Here is an 18699-nt window from a genome sequence, read left to right as displayed (position 1 = left end):
TTTTGTCGTTTCAAACTTTGAAAGAAGTTCAGTGCTCCACTTTTGCTTTTATATGTCGGCTGCGCACTCGGTTCATCACATTGTTCACTAGCATACAAATCAAATTCTTGGAGAGAATGCATGATTGACTTCTTTTGATCGTCAACATTCTTCCGAAGAAATTTAGCATAATATTAAAAAAACATCTAATCCTCCTTGATTTTGAGTAGGATCAAGTAATGTTGCTAAATCATGCACAATTGGAATAGTTTCCCAATATTTTAAAATTTTATTTTCCATATTTGAAACAAAATCACGCATAACAGAATCATCAAGATATTCAATAAATTTATAAAACATATTGAAAAGCAAAGGTAGAAACATCGTTGAAGTATGATAGTTAATGCTAGAAAATTATTCGGTTGCTTCTTTAAAAATTTCTAACAAAGAAACACATTTACTCAAAATATTTCAATCATCGTCAGTTAGCATTAAAGATTGTATCGCAATATTATTATGATATGGAGTAACTAAATCTTGAAAACGTAATAAAGTATGAAGCAAGTGATATAAAGAATTCCATCTAGTTTCAACAGGAAGAAGAAATTTTTTAAATTTAATTCCGTTTGATTCGACTAGTGTTTTCCAGTCATCGCGTCCATATCTTCTTTTTNTCGGTGACAACAACCAATTACAATGAGATTCAAATTTATCTAAGCCAATATATTGAGACTACGGAGAATTTTCGTTGTTCTTGATTGGTGGAAAGTAAATTCTAAAATTTATCCAGTGTTTCCGAATCAGCATTTTCAGTATGTGGAAGGATCATTGGTGAACAAAGAACTGATTTAAAGCTAGAAACACTTTCCATGCTAACATGCCTACAAGATTGGTTTGCAGCCGAAAAAAATAATAGGACCTCTGGCGCAATCGATGAATTTCAAAGCTCAAGTTCTGATGAAGGTCCGGAATATTCAAAATATATTTTAATAAATCGTGATGAACTTTAGATTTTCAATTTTAAAATCAATCTTTCAATTATTTTATTTTTATGATTGTTCAGTATTGTTTCCAGTCAAAATACTGAATAAAAAATGTTCATTAATAAAATTAATTATATATAAAAAATAATAATATTCGGTCAAGGAACTCAGAACCAGTCCAATCCGAACCGAAACCGGTCTAAAAGTCGTTGAACCGGTCCAAGATTGGATTGGTTCCAAGATTGAACCATCCGGAACCAGTCGGAACTGGTCTGGAACCGGAACCCTTGACCCGGTAAGCATGCCTATTGTTGGGTTACAAATTTTGATAATTAGTTCCAAATCGTAAAAACACAGCATATGCAAAAATTTGTGTGAGACGGTCTCACGGGTCGTATTTTGTGAGACAAATCTCTTATTTGAGTAATCCATGAAAAAATATTACTTTTTATGCTAAAAGTATTACTTTTTATTGTGAATATCGGTAGGGTTGACCCGTTTCACAAATAAAGATTCGTGAGATCGTCTCACAAGAGACCTACTCAAACACATAAGTGTTAAATTTGTTGCAAACCTAGTCATTTATGTGGTGGATCGGATTTCAACATATTAATTGTAGAGTGGTCTTATGTGAGACCGTTTCACGGATCTTAATCTGTGAAACGGGTCAACCATACTCATATTCATAAAAAAAAATAATACTCTTAGCATAAAAAGTAATACTTTTCCTGGATGACCCAAATAAGAGATCCGTCTCATAAATACGACCCGTGAGATCGTCTAACATAAGTTTTTGCATTAATTGTATGAACAAGTTGATTAAATGTTTTTTTTAATCTCTCTTTCTATCAAAACAATGAAAAATTATAGCGTGGCTGCTACTCACTTCCGATTTGACATAGCCTAAGAACTGACCAAAAATTTCAAATTTATACATTCAATTTTTTTAATATATTTGATTCACATTCGAAATCGATATGTTTCTTGAAAATAAATCGATATGTTTCTTGAAAATAAATTCCAACTTTATTCGCAATATGTATGACAGATCAATTACATGTTTGCTGTTTTTAAATTGTATTTTTATGTTAGAATAAAATATACAAAATCTTTTTTTTGAATCTGAAAATTATAAACTGAGATCGATGGAAGCAGCAAACCAAAAAATACGCAATGTTTGTTTGTTTGTTTTTTTAAATCTCTGGGAAATTTATTTTAGGAAGAAGTAAAAATGTATTTTTGGGTGTTAATTTATGATAGATGATTTTTACTTGTGCATATCGCATCATATAAAAGTTTATTTGGTATTATATTAAACTAAATAATTTTTGGGACACCACCGTTGATACAACTCAGGCACTTCTTCACTGCACATAAAAGTTTAAATGTCTTATTTGGTTTTATTTCAGGATTTTATAGAGGTTGAGGAAAAAAAATATATGTTTGGTTCTATTTTAAAAAATGTAATTAAAATACATTTGAGTTAATTTGATAAAATTATTCTAAATTCTAAATATTATATCATGGTTATGATAAAAAATAATAAGTTTTTATGTCCCATAACCATGATAATAGTAAAAATTACAATAACTTCTGTTTTAAAAAAAAGTGATTAAATTTATAGATAATGAAGAAGTGAGAAAAATTAGAGTAAGTAATATTTGAAAATAAAAGTGAGAAATTAAAAGTGGATAATATTTGATAAAGAGTATGTCTCTTGTGACACGATCTCACGAACAGACGGGTTCGAATTCACCTTAAAATCATTAAATTTTCATCAACTAGATCGGATTGTGCATTGAGTACATGAGAAGCATTTTTTAAATAAATATAGTGCATTTTAACACATTCAGATTATCTTTCTGCATCTATTATTATTATTATTATTATTATTATTATTATTATTATTATTATTATCATTATTATTTTTACCATATTATGTACCAATCATTTTGCATTGAATTCTCAAAGTATTTATACTTTTATCTGTATTTTCAAATTTATAAAGAAGTATGATAATTTATAATTAATTTTGATCCTACTTAATAATTAGCATAAATTACTAATAAAACTAGATAAACATAATCAAATTAAGAAGGAAATATCTATGTCAATTAGCTAACACAATTATTATTACAAAAATATTCAAGTAAGAGGCAGCACTTTTAAATAATTGCCATGATCTTTGGCAATTAATGCCACCTAAGATCCTCCCAACTCAATCATTAATGCCAACCTTGTTAAAAATTAAATTAAAGATGATTCTTATTTAGTTGAAAATTAGCCATGTGAAAATTTAAAATATATTATATTTTAGTTATGAATTATCTTATAAAATATATTGGTGTAATTATTTTTTGTAGTACGAAAATCTTGAATTGAAATGATAAAAAAAATTTGAAAAATGTTTCCCAGAAGAAAATTAAAAGTAACAGATATATATTTTTTAATTAAAACTATACAAGTTTTTGAGGGAATACTATTAAAGTTTTTTTCTTGAAAATAAAAATAATAAACTTTATGACAGAATTCGTTGGATTCAACTGTCCGTCTGTCGTGTCCCCTGTACGCACATATATACACGCATGTAGTTATATATTTTAGAGGGAAAAAGAACAGGCAGGCGGAGAGAGAGAAGTCACAAGATTCGGGAACCCGTAGAGATTAGGAAAAATTTTGGTGGGTCAAAAGCCTGACAGGTCTGCCCATTACCGGGATTGATCCGAAGGTAAAATTGAAACGACATTATTCTTCGTGTCAAGATAAAACCCGACAACATATGTTGTTGTTTTTTTTCTAAATTTCGATAATGATGTCTGTAATGTCATGTTTGTGAATGATTTTATGTTTTCTTCGCATGATCAATGTTCTTTAATCGATGGATAACTAATATTTTTTATATGAGCAAGATTCTTGAATTTTTTTTGGTAATTGCTTTCTTAAAAAGATGCGTGGGATGCCATGCCCATAAACTTATGTTTTGTCAATGGTGATGTCTGCGCTTAATATTCTTGATACTTGAATAAGAATCGAATGTTTTGGAAATGATATTGACACCTGATACATTTATAAGAAATGAAATTTTCGGAAGATTTATGAGATTCCCATTTTCTTGGATGATTTTTAACCTTGTACTTTGAAATGGTTTGATGAGGTTTTGACTTGAGGTGTCTTTGAATTTGGGATTCTGTAGGCTGGTACCGGAAAGTGTTCCCCTGATCTTACAAACTTTCCTTTCCCTCCAGTTCTCCTCATGATTTTCAAGAATCTCTCATATACATTAAATATAGAAGGGAAAGGAAAGATCAAAGTTTGAAAGTGAGTTGGCGAGAAATAGAGAAGGAAATCTGTTGGAAGGGAGAGGAAATATCGAAGTTTTAAAGTGAGTTGGTGAGGAAAAAAAATCTGTTGATTGGCGATATTATGAGCGCTGTATCTGGGGTGATGTCAAGACAAATCTTACCGGCGTGTGGCAGCCTTTGTTTCTTCTGCCCCTCATTGCGAACCAGGTCTAGGCAGCCCGTGAAGAGGTACAAGAAGTTGATAGCGGATATTTTTCCTCGGTCCCAGGTCTGTATCATCACTTAATGTTGTGTTTCGGATTAAAATTGTTTGTTTAAACATTTCTCACTAAAAGCTTAGTATCTGTAGGTCAATTTGCATCATGTGAGTTACTAAATTTGTGATTCTGGCTGTAGTCATATCACATATTTAACTTGAAGTGCCGTGGCTGACCAATGCTATAAAAGTTGGTCTTGATTTGGAGGTTTTTTACATTGATTGTGAAATGCTAATCCTAGTAAACATTGGATATTAAGGTGGTGATATGAATTTTACCCTATGTTAGATAAGCCAAAACTGGATGTAGTTTCTTCAACAACAATTTTGCATCAATTGAGTGATTATATTTTGTGGCTTGGTGGTGTTAGTGTCTCTCTTTTGTTTTTCATACTCGCTGCCATTAAATTATTTCGGTTTTTTACTCACATTACAGGAAGAAGAACCAAATGATAGAAAGATTGGCAAACTATGTGAATATGCTGCAAAGAATCCTTTGCGCATCCCCAAGGTATTATTACACTGGCATAAAGTTCGTTTCCAATCTAATAACATGAACAAGAAAAATAGCATAGTTCAAGTCAGAAAACTCATAGTTTGACAATATTTTCGAAATTTAAATTAAACTTTCAAGAAAACTGAATCGTACAAGTACAAAAGTGCGAAAAACTAGTCTATTATTACATCAAAATACTGGAACAGTTTGTTACGTTTGGAAAACAAGTGAAATTCATAGCTTCTCAATTTTTCTGGAAAGATAATCACAACAAAGAAAAAAAAGGATAAAAGTACCAATAGTTATGCAACTATGAAGCAACTACATGACTTAGCCATAAGGGTTGTAAGAGGTGAGTTACAAGGAAATCATTCAGAGCCAATTCCTTCCAGTACAAACATTTTATAACAAAACATGTTTATACAGAAAACATAACAACTATACAACATTTTGAAAATAGAACAAAAACAAAATGCACACAAAGCTTTAATTAGCCTTAGCCGGTTCTGAAAAAAAGTATGAAGGATTATTAATTTGCCTTATCCTGTTTCAAAGCAAAGTGTATAGGTCTGCATGGCTACTGATTATAAGTCATATAGAATTAACCGTTCCAGAGGCGAGGTTAGAACAACGGATTCACCCTCTGTGTCAGGGTTGGTATTAGCTCAAAACAATGAATTCCTACCGTCACATGTTTATAAACTTAAATTTCTAGACTGAAAATTCTGGAACCAAAGAGTATCAACACATAACCCACTACGTCGGTAAAAAAAAATGAAAACGTAGGTAAAAAAAATGAAAACTAGGAATGTGTTGATACTCTTTGGTTCCAGAAATTTCAGTCTAGAAATTCAAGTTTTTAAACATGTAATAAGTCATCCTGGTTTAAATCATAATGCACAATTTTAAACCAGAAAACCTCTTATATGTTGTGGCTAAAATGTCAGTTGAAGCAGAAGAATGTGTTTGGGAAAACAAGAAAGCTAGAAACACTGAGCTTTTCTTTGCTGGATTTGTCTTTGTTGGGAATTTGGTGCTTAGGCAGAAATAACAATAGTGCTATTACTTGCAGAGAGTATTTGTACAAAATTTCTCATGGGAATTTGTTGAGTATTTATAGGTGCTGAATTCACTTGTAATTTTAACTTTGTCTCAATTCTTATTATTTCCATAACTTGACTGTTACAAGAGGGTTTATTTCTGATATTAATTCTTAAATAATGGCTGTTAATGGCAGCCATTATCCCTACATCGAAGCGCCACTTACATGCCCTTTAAGTTCCCCAACGGTAAGGAGGTTTGGGTTTTATACTGGGAGCCTGGCCCTCACACATCATGTTTAAGTGCTCCTTGTTTTTCTTCACTCAACAAAATCTTTGTCAAGTTTGCATGAGCTAACTATTTTTACTGGCAGCAGCCTTATGATAGCTTGATAGGAATACAATCTCATGATTAGCTGGCGCTTGGGGACCTTATGACTTAAATGATTTTGTAGGTTTCATTGTTTAACTAGAGGAATAAATGATAGAAATTTATATAAATTTAGTTTATTATCCCAACGCCCTCAGGTTTTTTTCTCTTGCCAATGCTCCTGTTAGGATCGAAAATAAATTTGAGGCATTGAATAAATTTATCTCAAAATATTTCGGTTGTGTTAGCAACACTGAAACTTTGTTCTTGTCAGTTGGGTGAGTCAATCAGTGGGAACTGTGCAGAAACAAGTTTACTGAAACTGGTTGAATTAATGGCTTATCAAGAAAATCATTAAGGAAGGTAGACTGAAAAGTAAATAAGCACAAAGTTGTTTCTAGATGTTCGGAGATTTCAAAACTCCTACGTCACCGCTTCTTCATCACGGAAGGTTTGCATTAAAAAACTTTGGTGATTGCAAGTAATTTGAAACACCTACTTTAGTGGGACTTAAAAAATGTCTAACTGAAACTCTTGGTAGAACTTCAATCTAAATACTTTGAACAGTAAGACTTCTTACTCTCAATTACACAGATTTCACAGAGAAATTCTAAACAGAAATTTGATCCTCAAAAAGATCAAATAATGATATATCATCATGTTTTGGCTATTTCAATTCGACTCTCGGAAAGCTTTTATGAAGAAGATTAGTTTGCTTTTATAATCCAAAGATAGATGGTGTAATTGTCTAACTCAGAGTTTGTACAACTGATCTATTTATAGCTTTAATCTGCAACGATAATCTTTTCAAAATATATCAATTTTCAAATGCAGATGTCGTTGTTTCCATGTCATCGTCATTTCTGACATGTTCTGGTAGTGCGCCGAAACCTGACATTCTGTTTAAGGTTCAGTGATTGTTAGTACGGAAAGCTTTATCTAATATTTCAGTTGAGTTCTGATCCTTAATCATACTGATTCTTTAGGGAATATATGGATTTGGTCTGACTGATCAACTAGATAGACAGTTAGTTGGGCTTCATCAGTCCATCTAGAATCGGTTTGGCTATTAGTATCCTTCTTATGTTTGATCACTCTGGCTTTGTAATCAATCAGGCTTCTTAATTCAGTTTTCCTCCTTAAATTCAGTTTGGTTAGGTTCTGTAGTTATCATTTAGATCAGCAACCTTATTCAATCACCAAAACTTAAAATGTTCCAACAAATCCTCTTTCTGCCTTAAAATAGAAGACTATGATTGAAAAATCGATAGAATTTGATTAATGTCACTTTAGAGGGTATAGAGGCGAATTCTTTAATTAAAAGAATTCAAGAAAAATAAAATATTATTTAGAAATAATTTACTATGAAAGAAACTAAAATGAATTCACAAAACTCTGCTTCTTGATAGTTAGATGCATGTAACATGATATGTTTTACACCCTTCTTTCATCGTATTCTTTTCGGCCTGTGTTTGGCTCTTTACATAACTCATAATCATTTTATAAACAAAATATCGAACGTACTATCCTAATTTTGTGTATCACAGTACTGCTACTTTTATTCCCTTTCTAAATCATTTCGTTTTACTTTTTTTTATGTTTGTTTTCAAATTACAGATTGCAAGCTCTATTGAGCAACGATGTTATAAGTACTTAAGAGCCGAAAACTTTCGATCAGTGAAAACAGTCTTGTGCATTTACAGGAAATTGATATCTTCATGCAAAGAGCAAATGTACGTACACTGCTGCTATATTTATGTTTGGTGTCCAAATTATCGGTATTTGTTACAGACTGTCTTTTATTTGTTGGTAAATCAGTTTGTGCATCGTCTTATATTTAGTTTTTGTAAGATTCTGAGACCAGGATCATATATTTTGAACCTTTTCCATATTTTTGGTAATATAACATCTGAATAATTAATTTCTTCAATATTAGAACTTTATTGCGGTGCTCTGAATTTTAATTGTCATAATGATCCAGTTAACAGTGTTTTGAGCTTCCTGAACAAGTCTGGAAATATTATTATTTGTATTGTCATAGTTGTTTCTAAACATTTAATAGAATATGAACCATGGAAAAATTTACGTCAGCATGAATTTTCGAACTGAATATTATCACACGGAAATTGATGGCTTTCCCTTTCGTTGTCTTTAATGTTTTCCTTCTTGTTTCGATCCTTTATTTGATTTGCAAAGTATGAGCTTTCAAACTTTTTTGTCATATTGTCTCCTAAAAGTAGTGCTACTCACAAATTTACATATTTCATTTCATGTCAGGCCTTTGTTTGCAAATACTCTGCTGAGCATCATGCAGACCTTGCTCGATCAGACAAACCAGGATGAAATATTAATTATTGGATGTCAATCTCTGTTTGATTTTGTGAATAATCAGGCTAGTTTATTTCTTTCTTTCTTTTCTCCGGATGATCAGCTCCTTAAGCTTATGGATAGGGTTCTTTAAAGTCCTACTATAAAAATTAGACTTATTCAAATCTGGTATTATTTCCAGAAAGATGGAACTTACATGTTTAACCTGGAAGGGTTTATACCAAAACTATGCCAACTGGCTCAAGAAGTGGGAGAAGATAAGAGGGCGGAATATCTACGGGCGGCTGGACTGCAAGCTATATGTGCTATGGTATAGCATATACATTTTCATTACGTTTTCAAATACCTCTGAATTGATAGATTTAAATTAGAGTAGGAATCTGAGTCCATTAAGTCTTATTACTTAAATTCAACTTATCAAAAATATGTAGAATTTAAATGCAAGCCTTGGCAACACTCTTCAGTTCTCAATATTTTTTCTTGCTTCTTTAGGTGTTTTTCTTCCTCTTTCCTTCAACTATGATGGGCTTTTCTTTACTTTTTGTTGGACTTGGAACAGGAACTCTTAACTTTACCTTCAGTATATCATTCATTTTTTATGATTTGGATTTCTTCAGACAAGTTGCCGGTCAAATTTAAAACCAGTATTTTATAATGAACGAACAACAAAAAAACATTTTGACATGCAGCTGAGATTTAGGTCATATATTCCAATTATTCTTTTAAGTTTTCATTTCTTGATTGTGGAAGTGCTGACCATGTGACTTAAGCAACTTTAGGTGCACTATACTCTATTGATACTTGTGAAAGTGTATGTTGTGGCTTATGAATTTTTCTATTTCCTGAAACGTTGGCTGCTGCTGCTTGTGGCTTTGCTTTGTTATGGATGCAGTAAAAATAAACAGTAAATTTGGAGAAGAGATTGAGTCAAAACACCATTATACATACAGTATTCTTGACTTCATGTCAATGGTCTAATAATCTCTTAAAACGAGCCATTTCTCATTAAATTATAATTTTTGTTTTAATCAATGTTTTTATATATGGATAATGGGCAATTACTTTCGGTGAAGGGGAGAACTCCAAAGGAATTTGGTGACTGAGATGTCTCTACGTTAATTTATTTTCTGATACTTTTTGTAAGCGTAAATGCTTGGTGTACTCAACAGCGAGCTATTTTTACCAGTTAGTAATCTTCCCTTGGGTTCTAGACCAGAGCAGGTTTTGTTTATGGATTCTTTACAGCATATTTAGAGCACACTGGTTTTGTTTTTGTAAGCTTCTTAGTAGTTGTTCGTAGAATGATAGCCATGGATTTGGTGTTCATTTCATTTGTGATACCTCAGCGCTTCATGCGCATGTACTTGGATTTTCAGCCATTCAACATTTCATCGATATGCTTTCTTTTGGGATTTTCTGTCTTCGTTTGGACATTGAATAGTTCCTCTTTTTTCCCTTTCTTCTTGTACAGATTTGGTTCATGGGTGAAAACTCCCACATTTCAGTCGAATTTGATTGTGTAAGTATAGTCTTTTTTTAAGATATGTGAGCTTCTCTTCTTTGTTGTCCTACCTAATGAACCTGAAATAAGCAACTTATTTATTTCCTTTGTTTGCTTTAATTATGCTCTGTCTCTTATGCCATCAATGTTTTTCTACCTACAATTCTGTTCATTTTTGTCAGTTTCTTAAATTGAAGTTAGAGCACTGAATTGAATTTATATTATCATGTTATGGCTTTCGTAGAAATTCTCATGACAATTTGAATAAGGTTGACTTAACTGTTCAAGTATGTATTTATAGCCACTATACCACTTTTAGATTATTGGCAAAATTCGTTATTATTGATTGCACCATGCTTTCAAGTTTCAGGCAAATCAAGGAAAGCCAAGTATGCTTCTTTAAACAAACCCATTAAAAAATGTGTACATTATCTCCCAAATAACAAATGATATTGAATTGCGATGTGTTCAAGCACAAAATTTTGTTAATTTTATCTATCTATGTTACCGAGCTCTTACTGATTTCAAAACCATTTTGGAATTGAAGCCCAGACTGTTGCTTCAAAATATTATTTATGATGTTGATGATATCAACAATCATTGCCACCTCTTTAATAATTTGTATAAACATGTACCAATCTCCATTAGCTGGTAATAGAATTTATTATTTCTAAGTTATGTTTCTTTTGGCCTTTTGTTTTCCGATCTAACTCCAAAAGTATCAAACTAAGCTGTTATTATTGTTAAACGAGGGTGAAATATGTATTGTTCAACTTCATTTTTCATTTTAATCTGTTTATACTATGAAAGTCTGTTATCTAATTTATGTAGTTACATGTCTTGTCCTTTTTCTTTACTATTTTCAAATTTACATCCCCTCCCACCCAGTTTCATTTTATTTATCAACTCAATCTTTCTGTTCAGATTGTCTCAGTGGTCTTGGAAAATTATGGAGGTGCAAATAAGGAGTCCCACAACTCCAACCAAAATAATACGGCGCAAGAAGTTCTTAAAACTGAGGATCATGTGTCTCCCTTACCAGAAACAGAGGTTCCTTCTTGGACAATGATCATTAATGATAAAGGACAACTAAACGTGACAGCGTAATTTCTTCGCACAATTTGGATTTTCCTTTGGCCATTTTTTGTATGCTTAACTTGAATTTTGATTAAAAATCACAGGGAGGATGCCAAGAACCCAAGCTTCTGGTCTAGAGTGTGCTTGCATAACATGGCCAATCTTGGAAAAGAGGCCACTACAATGCGTCGTGTTTTAGAATCTTTGTTCCGCTACTTTGACAATGGAAACCTCTGGCATACCGCAAGTGGGATCGCTTTTCTTGTGCTCAAAGACATGCAAATTCTGATGGATAATTCTGGTCAGAGTTAATTATTATTATTTTGATTTAGTGACCTGTTTCAGATTGATCGTTGTATTTTTCTCTTCTTTTTTTTGATCAAGTGCATTTCTTTCTTTTATTTGTGCAGGGCAAAATACACACTTGTTGCTGTCATTATTAGTCAAGCATCTTGACCATAAAAGCGTTCTTAAGCAACCTGGCATGCAGCTTGACATAGTTGAGGTGGTCACTGCCCTTGCTAGACTCACTAAGATCCAGTCATCAATAGCTATAGTTAGCGCTGTAAGTGATATCATGAGGCATTTGCGCAAAAGTATTCATTACTCACTCGAAGATGATTCAATCAAATGGAATAGAAAATTTCATGAGGCGGTTGACGAGTGTCTTACAGCACTGTCGTCGAAGGTGGCATTACTAAATCTCTATATTTTCTCATCAAATGCCTATTATCTTTTATAGTGGACTCATTTAGTTGTCACTGCCATCTTTCCTTCTTCAGCCAACTTTCTGAAATTCGTGGTGGTGGTGCTTTTTATATAATTACAGGTTGGAGATTCAGGTCTAATCCTTGATGTAATGGCAACGATGTTGGAGAATAACTCAAGTGTTACTTATATGGCTAGACCTACCATTTTTGCTGTCTATCGTGCTGCTCAAATTGTTGCTTTTTTGCCAAATTTATCATATCAGAACAAGGCAAGCTCTTAAAAAATTGAAAAGATTTCAGCTACTTTTCTTTATCATTTCTCTAGGTGAGATATTGACGCTATGTATGGTATTTTTGTTCTCCATCCAGGCTTTCCCAGAGGCTTTATTTCAGCAGTTACTTTTGGCTATGGTGGATCCAGATCATGAAACCCGAGTTGGAGCTCACCAGATCTTCTCTGTTGTCCTTGTGCCATCTTCAGTTTGCCCTCATTTGGAATCAACTTTGTCTGAATCAAAGAAAAACATTGAGTTTCCAAGGACACTCTCAAAAACTGTTTCTGTGTTTTCCTCATCAGCTGTCCTGTTCGAGAAGTTGAGAAACAAGAGGAGCATTTCCAGGGAAAACCTCACTGAGATAAGCAATGAAAATTTTTTTGGGGATGTAGAGCATAGAAACAATACAAATGGAATGTTCAACAAAATTAAGTCTACATATAGTCGGGTATATAGCTTAAGAAGTTCATCAATGCCAGATGTTGATTCTTTGACCAAGTCAAGTAAGGACACGGTAGGCCTGCTTGGTATTCTTCTACTTTTTCCAAAGCTTATACATGTCAGATGTGATAGGCTTAAGTCTTTTTCAAATTGTTCTATGATTTACAACTTCTTGTATTAAATGTTGTTTACATGGGTTCAATAGGTGGGATCTAGGAATATTCTAGGGAGGGAGGGAGGGATTGTAAAAAGGGGAAAAGATGGGATTTCAGAGTAGTTACAACTTAAATTCCATTTTTTTGCTTTAGCATGGTGACCCCCCCACCCCCCAACCACCACCAGGTCTGCCCCTGGTGTTCAGGTAGTTGAGATGGATATTCGCATTGGTTTAACAATGATATAGTAGTCATTAGGTGTCTCTTAGTGATGTTATTATATATGTATGTGTGTGTGTATACATATATAGTGCTATCACAAGCAAATGTCTTCCTTTTCACTTTCAGCGTGTCCCTCTTAGACTGAGCAGCCACCAGATTACCCTTCTCCTTTCATCAATTTGGACTCAATCACTGTCTCCTGCGAATGTGCCTGGAAATTATGAGGCCATTGCTCATTCATACAGCTTGATTTTATTGTTCTCTCGAGCCAAGGTATATTTCAGGTCCAGTAATTTCTCAAACATTAAGCATTATTGCTGCAACCTGCTTTTAATTGCGGTCTTATATTTATTTCCGTTTTCTCTATAATAATGTGTTTTCCTAATTCTCTAAAGATGTATTTTTTTTGCTGTACTGGGTTTTGGGAAAGGGGAGAAGGGTTATCCTGAATAATGTTTGCAAGATTTTTCTTTTTATTTTTATATCTGAATCAAGTTGAGGCTTGATGATGTTTTAGATTCTGCTAAATACGCACATTCTCTTTGGAAGATTGCTTTTTACCGCATTACAAGTGATGCGAGAAAATATGTGAATTGGACTTTGGGTATGGTTTGAACAATGTTATGATCAAGTAACTTAATATAACATGGGTTACCAAGCAATCAACATAAAATTTATCGGAACTATACAGACAAGTCATTACTGGGATAAGTCCTTGATCAAAAGCAATAAGCACAAGTGCTTCCCTGTTTCATATTTCTTAACAACCTCCTCATAATCCTGGACAAGTAAAGATCCATACTCATTGAAAGCATCTGGACCCAGAGGTGAATCAGGATATGCAAAGTGTGACACCTGCAGCGGACATAATTTGTGAACAAATCATCACAAAGAAACTATAGGAAAGGCAATGATTGAAACTACATAAAACTACACCCGCAGCACAAGTCCTTGCAACGGAACACAGATATTGATAATTAAATGATTTCATCCTAAATTTTCTCCCTCAAAATTTGGAAAAATTACCTTGCTGGAATATTGTGGGGGATTCAGGGGCTTAAGGATGTAGAGATAGAATGAGTCCTTCCTTTGCAATTTCTTCTTCTTGAATAGGCATGTTGTTGAGAGGGCTATGAGTTAAAACTCTGAAACTGTTTTCTTTGGTGGGTGCAGAACTCAAGCCGTGATGCTCTAATTCAGTGTTTTCAGTTGGCATTTTCATTGAGGCATGTTTCTCTTGCAGAAGGAGGTGAGCCTTCTTACGATGAGAATTCTGTGGCAGCAGATAATGATGATGTTTTTAAATATGGTGCCATCTTTTGCCTATAGCTGTCTATAGTAGGTATATGGTGTGGAGGGAAAATAAAAAGATGATATAATAGACAAGAAATCTTAATCTGGAGACATGCTAATCGAATCTAATGGGACACCTTAGTTCTACAATTTCAAAGAACCACATTTTTCATACGTTTTGTATCAATGAGTAGAGGGGTGGAGTTTATTTTTATAAATCACGGCACTCATTCATTTGGATAATTTTTCAATTGATTGGACTTGATAATTCTATTTTTTGATGATTAAGAACATTGTGCTTAAATCTAAACTCAGTAGATGGCTTAATAATAACACTAGTTACATATAATTCATATGAAATATGGTAGGGTTCAACCAGGTTGGTGAAATAATGTAAATTTAGTTACTGGAGGAATTTTTTGTAAGGTGATCTGCTAAAAATGCAAATGAAGAATTGTATTTTCCGGTGAAACAAGTTTGGACGAATTCGGTTATGGTATCAGCAAGGAATTTTGCCACTGAAATTGATTACATTATTTTCAGGGACTCTCCCTTTGTCACGTCGCAGATCTCTCTTTATGCTCTCAACTTCTATGATTATATTTTCATCAGTGGCTTTCAACATTCATCCTCTTCTTCCATATGTGAAGGCTACACTTTCTAATAAAGTGGTGGGTTGCTTATCTGTTCTAAGGTCCTTTAATTTTTATAATGTCTGTGTGTCCCTTTTATATTGATGTCTGATTTTCTTTTCTTTTTTGGATTTGTGTCAGGTTGATCCTTTTTTATGCTTGGTAGAAGACTCCAAGTTGAAGATAACTGAAGCTGGTTTAGGACACCAAGAATTTGTTTATGGATCCAAAGAAGATGACTCTTCTGCTCTTAGTTGTCTTTCAGAAATAAAATTAACCGAGGACCAGACTAGAGAATCCCTTGTTTCAATTATAATTCAAAACTTGGGTATATTATCAGATGTAAGTCTTTAAATTTCTTGTTTGTGACCTTTTGACAAGGTGATATTTTGTTTATATGATTATTATCTGCATCATCGCTATTTGGTTCAGTCTGAAATGTCTACCATAAAGGAGCAATTGCTTAAGGACTTTGTGTCTGATGACTTCTGTTCTTCTCGAGCCCAATTGTTTATCGCTAGCTCCAAGAAAGGACATGAAATTAATTCTCGCAGTCTTAAAAACCTAGAGAAGGTAAGTTATTGTATTGAGTTCTGCAGTATTTTTGTTTGTTGATATCTTATTTCTTAGTGATATAATGCAGGCAACCTCGACCATTGGATTTGATGATTCTTCTCTAACGGATTCACTCGCAAGTAGTAATTTCCAACATGATTCTCAATCAACGGCCGAATCTCCAAGTTTCCTTAGTGTGGATCAACTCATGCAATCTGTGAGTTGCTTGAATAATTTTCTTGCAGCAGTCCAAGTTTTGAAACTGTATCATGCATTGATATTTTTGAATATTTGTAAATAGGTATTGGATACAGCACATTATGTCGGCAGAATCTCTATGAGCACTGCCCCTGATGCATCTTACAAGGAAATGGCCAATCACTGTGAGGCACTTTTAATGGGAAAGCAACAGAAGATGTCATATTTGGTTAACACTGATCCTAGCCAAGGAAGCTTGTTAACAATATCTTTGCCAAATTCTGATGAAGAGGGCAAGCAAATGGCTTCACATGCGGTTATTGACTATGATATACATAAGGTACTTAAAAATATGCCTAAAGTTTGTGCGCACATTTTTTTATTACAACGCATGTACGTCGGACATTAATCTTTGTATGTGAATACTATACTGCCAATCGATCTTAGGCTAAAGTTGGTGCCATATAGTTCTCAGACTACGTACATGGTATCTCCTAAGGTCTGTCTACAAATTTTCCTTAAATTTCGATAATTATAACAAACATTTAGGTTAGGCTTAATGTAAATTGCCACCCCTACCAAATTGTACGGATGGACCATGAGCAGTTACTTTAACATCAATGTTTACTCTTGATGCAAAATCACATGTGCAATTTGAACTGCCATATTCAGAACCACCAAAAATTACCGTATTTCTACTTAACGTTCGCAGTAAACTTTCATAATTATCATCGAGAAACACTGACTTAATTGTTTAAAACTCTATGGCAGATTATCTTTTTTATAATGGCAGTAACATTTATTTTGACTTATTATGCATATTCGATATATTTATTTGAAATATTTCTTGTCATATTTATTTTAAGTTATTTCATCTATATAAAAGAGTTGTGATTGTATTGATTGAATTCATATTGTGGATCTATATTCAAGGTCGAAGCACGTAATTTTCCCTTCTCTATTTTTTTGAGCTTTAGAATTCAACAGCTTTAGTCAATGTTCATGACTTACTTTCTAACTATTGTGCCCCCGAAATTTGTTGTATCAGAATGTTCCTAGAGCCCCAAGTGAACCATCCGTTACCGGAGCTCCAGCACAATGTGCAGCTGAATTGCAAAAGAATCCCCACTCCTTCAGACTGCCAGCATCGACTCCATACGACAATTTCTTGAAAGCTGCCGGATGTTGATACGGATGGGACAAAATCAGGTACCATTATGGCCATAAGTGCACTATATCGCTCAAATAAACGTAAATGTCCAGGTGCGATTACTTTGTGCTGCCGAGCATATAGATCAGCATTTGGCAAGAAGATAGCCATCCAGCAACATGGCTTTAACTGGCCGAGTTAGTGGATTCTTTAAATCATTCTCTCTCTCTTTTCTCTCCAATGGCGTGAAAGTTCACATTAGATTCGAGCTTTTCCTCCCTGAGCAGAGGTGTGAATTATTACTAGGATGTGGTTTTGTAGCTATAGTTTAGACCACGACCTTCTCATGTACAAAGATTGGTTTTGTTCATGGTTCAACATTATGATTACTTATAGTGATGAGGAAATGTGTACATTTTCCAAATTTGTATTAAATGTTAATGGAAATGTCGATGAGTGATAAAATCACAGAGCGTTTATGAGACAATTCTGCATCTTCTAGTCATGGTACTGTTTTTGGATTTTCTCATTAAATCCAGGGTGTTAGTATTAGTTGTTACATAGTCTATCTAGTCAACTGAATACTTAGTCAATACTGAATAATTAGTTAATAATGACCAGTGGGTCAATAGGTAGTTGGCAGAACATGTGTATATAATGCATACTGTACTCAATTTTCTTCGATCTTAAGATGAATAATACGCTCATTAACATGGTATCAGAGCGGTTTCTTCTTCCGACCTTGATGTATATGCAGCAGGTCGGGAACTTCACTCTCAAGTAATTCAGGGTGATTTCAAGGAATTATACGCACAGATTGCAAATTTTTTGTGCGAAATCATGGCGAATCCAACATCAACTTTCAGCTTCAACGATCTTTTGTATTTGCATCCATCCGATGCTCCTGGTACGTCTCTTGTGGTTGATCCATTGATAGGATTTGAGAATTACAGTATTTGGAGCAGAGCAATGAAGATCGCACTCCACGCTAAAAATAAGCTAGGGTTCATCAATGGAACCTGCAGAAAACCAACTGCGAATTCTCCAACATTATATCAGTGGGAGCCATGTAATGCGGTTGTGTTGTCTTAGATTTTTTCTTCGGTTTCTAAAGAGATATTCTGTGGACTTGTTTACGCGAATGATGCATCCAGCGTTTGGGCAGATCTTAAGGAACGATTTGACAAAATTTGTGGTTCCAGAATTTATGCAATTCATCGTGATATTGTTAGATTATCCCAAGGATCGACCACCATTTCAGTATATTTCTCGAAGCTCAAGCAGTTATGGGATGAGTTGGCCTCATTGGTAACTTCACCGTCTTGTGAGTGTCCTAATTCCAGAGCATATGTTGAACACGAGCAGCAACAACGATTAATTCAGTTTCTCATGGGGCTTAATGACAGTTATAGCTCAATTCGAAGTCAGATCCTCTTGATGAATCCACTTCCTTCTGTGAGTCAAGCCTACTCACTTATTTGTCAAGAAGAAGCACATCGAAATGTGATGGTCTTCCAACCAATCTCAGATGCTCCCACCACAGCCTTCTACTCTTCCTCGTCCAAGCATTCGGAGATAGTCAAATGTGACCATTGCTCTGTACCAGGACATACAAAGGAACATTGTTTTCGCTTGATTGGCTACCCTCCAGGGCATAAGCTGCACAAAAAATTTCCTCAAAACAAAGGTTTTAAGCCCACTTTAAAGAACACTCGAGCCGTTGCTCACACCTCGAT

The 18699-nt window shown here is 34.0% G+C and overlaps 1 protein-coding gene across 2 annotated transcripts; it reads left to right on the top strand.

Annotated features, from left to right (window-relative positions):
- The first annotated feature begins 3503 nt into the window (after positions 1-3503).
- LOC140983142 (protein SEMI-ROLLED LEAF 2-like) lies at positions 3504-17019 on the top strand. Of its 2 annotated transcripts, none has more exons than XM_073450063.1 (20): positions 3504-3690; positions 4156-4532; positions 4957-5031; positions 8044-8159; positions 8704-8818; positions 8936-9064; positions 10226-10273; positions 11180-11358; positions 11437-11633; positions 11743-12020; positions 12162-12311; positions 12412-12831; positions 13262-13408; positions 14309-14384; positions 14972-15099; positions 15202-15402; positions 15493-15633; positions 15704-15832; positions 15917-16153; positions 16862-17019. In XM_073450063.1, the coding sequence occupies exons 2-20, from the start codon at positions 4386-4388 to the stop codon at positions 17000-17002; spliced, it is 3054 nt and encodes a 1017-aa protein (XP_073306164.1). In that variant the 5' UTR covers positions 3504-3690; positions 4156-4385; the 3' UTR covers positions 17003-17019. The 2 variants fall into 2 exon arrangements, with proteins under 2 accessions (XP_073306164.1, XP_073306172.1); XM_073450071.1 differs by having other exon boundaries at positions 8704-8822; positions 8940-9064.
- Positions 17020-18699: the final 1680 nt, after the last annotated feature.

The sequence above is a fragment of the Primulina huaijiensis genome, chromosome 1 (genome assembly GCF_012295235.1).
Source record: "Primulina huaijiensis isolate GDHJ02 chromosome 1, ASM1229523v2, whole genome shotgun sequence".
Taxonomy (NCBI): Eukaryota; Viridiplantae; Streptophyta; class Magnoliopsida; order Lamiales; family Gesneriaceae; genus Primulina; species Primulina huaijiensis.
This window is presented reverse-complemented; position numbering and strand designations above follow the sequence as displayed.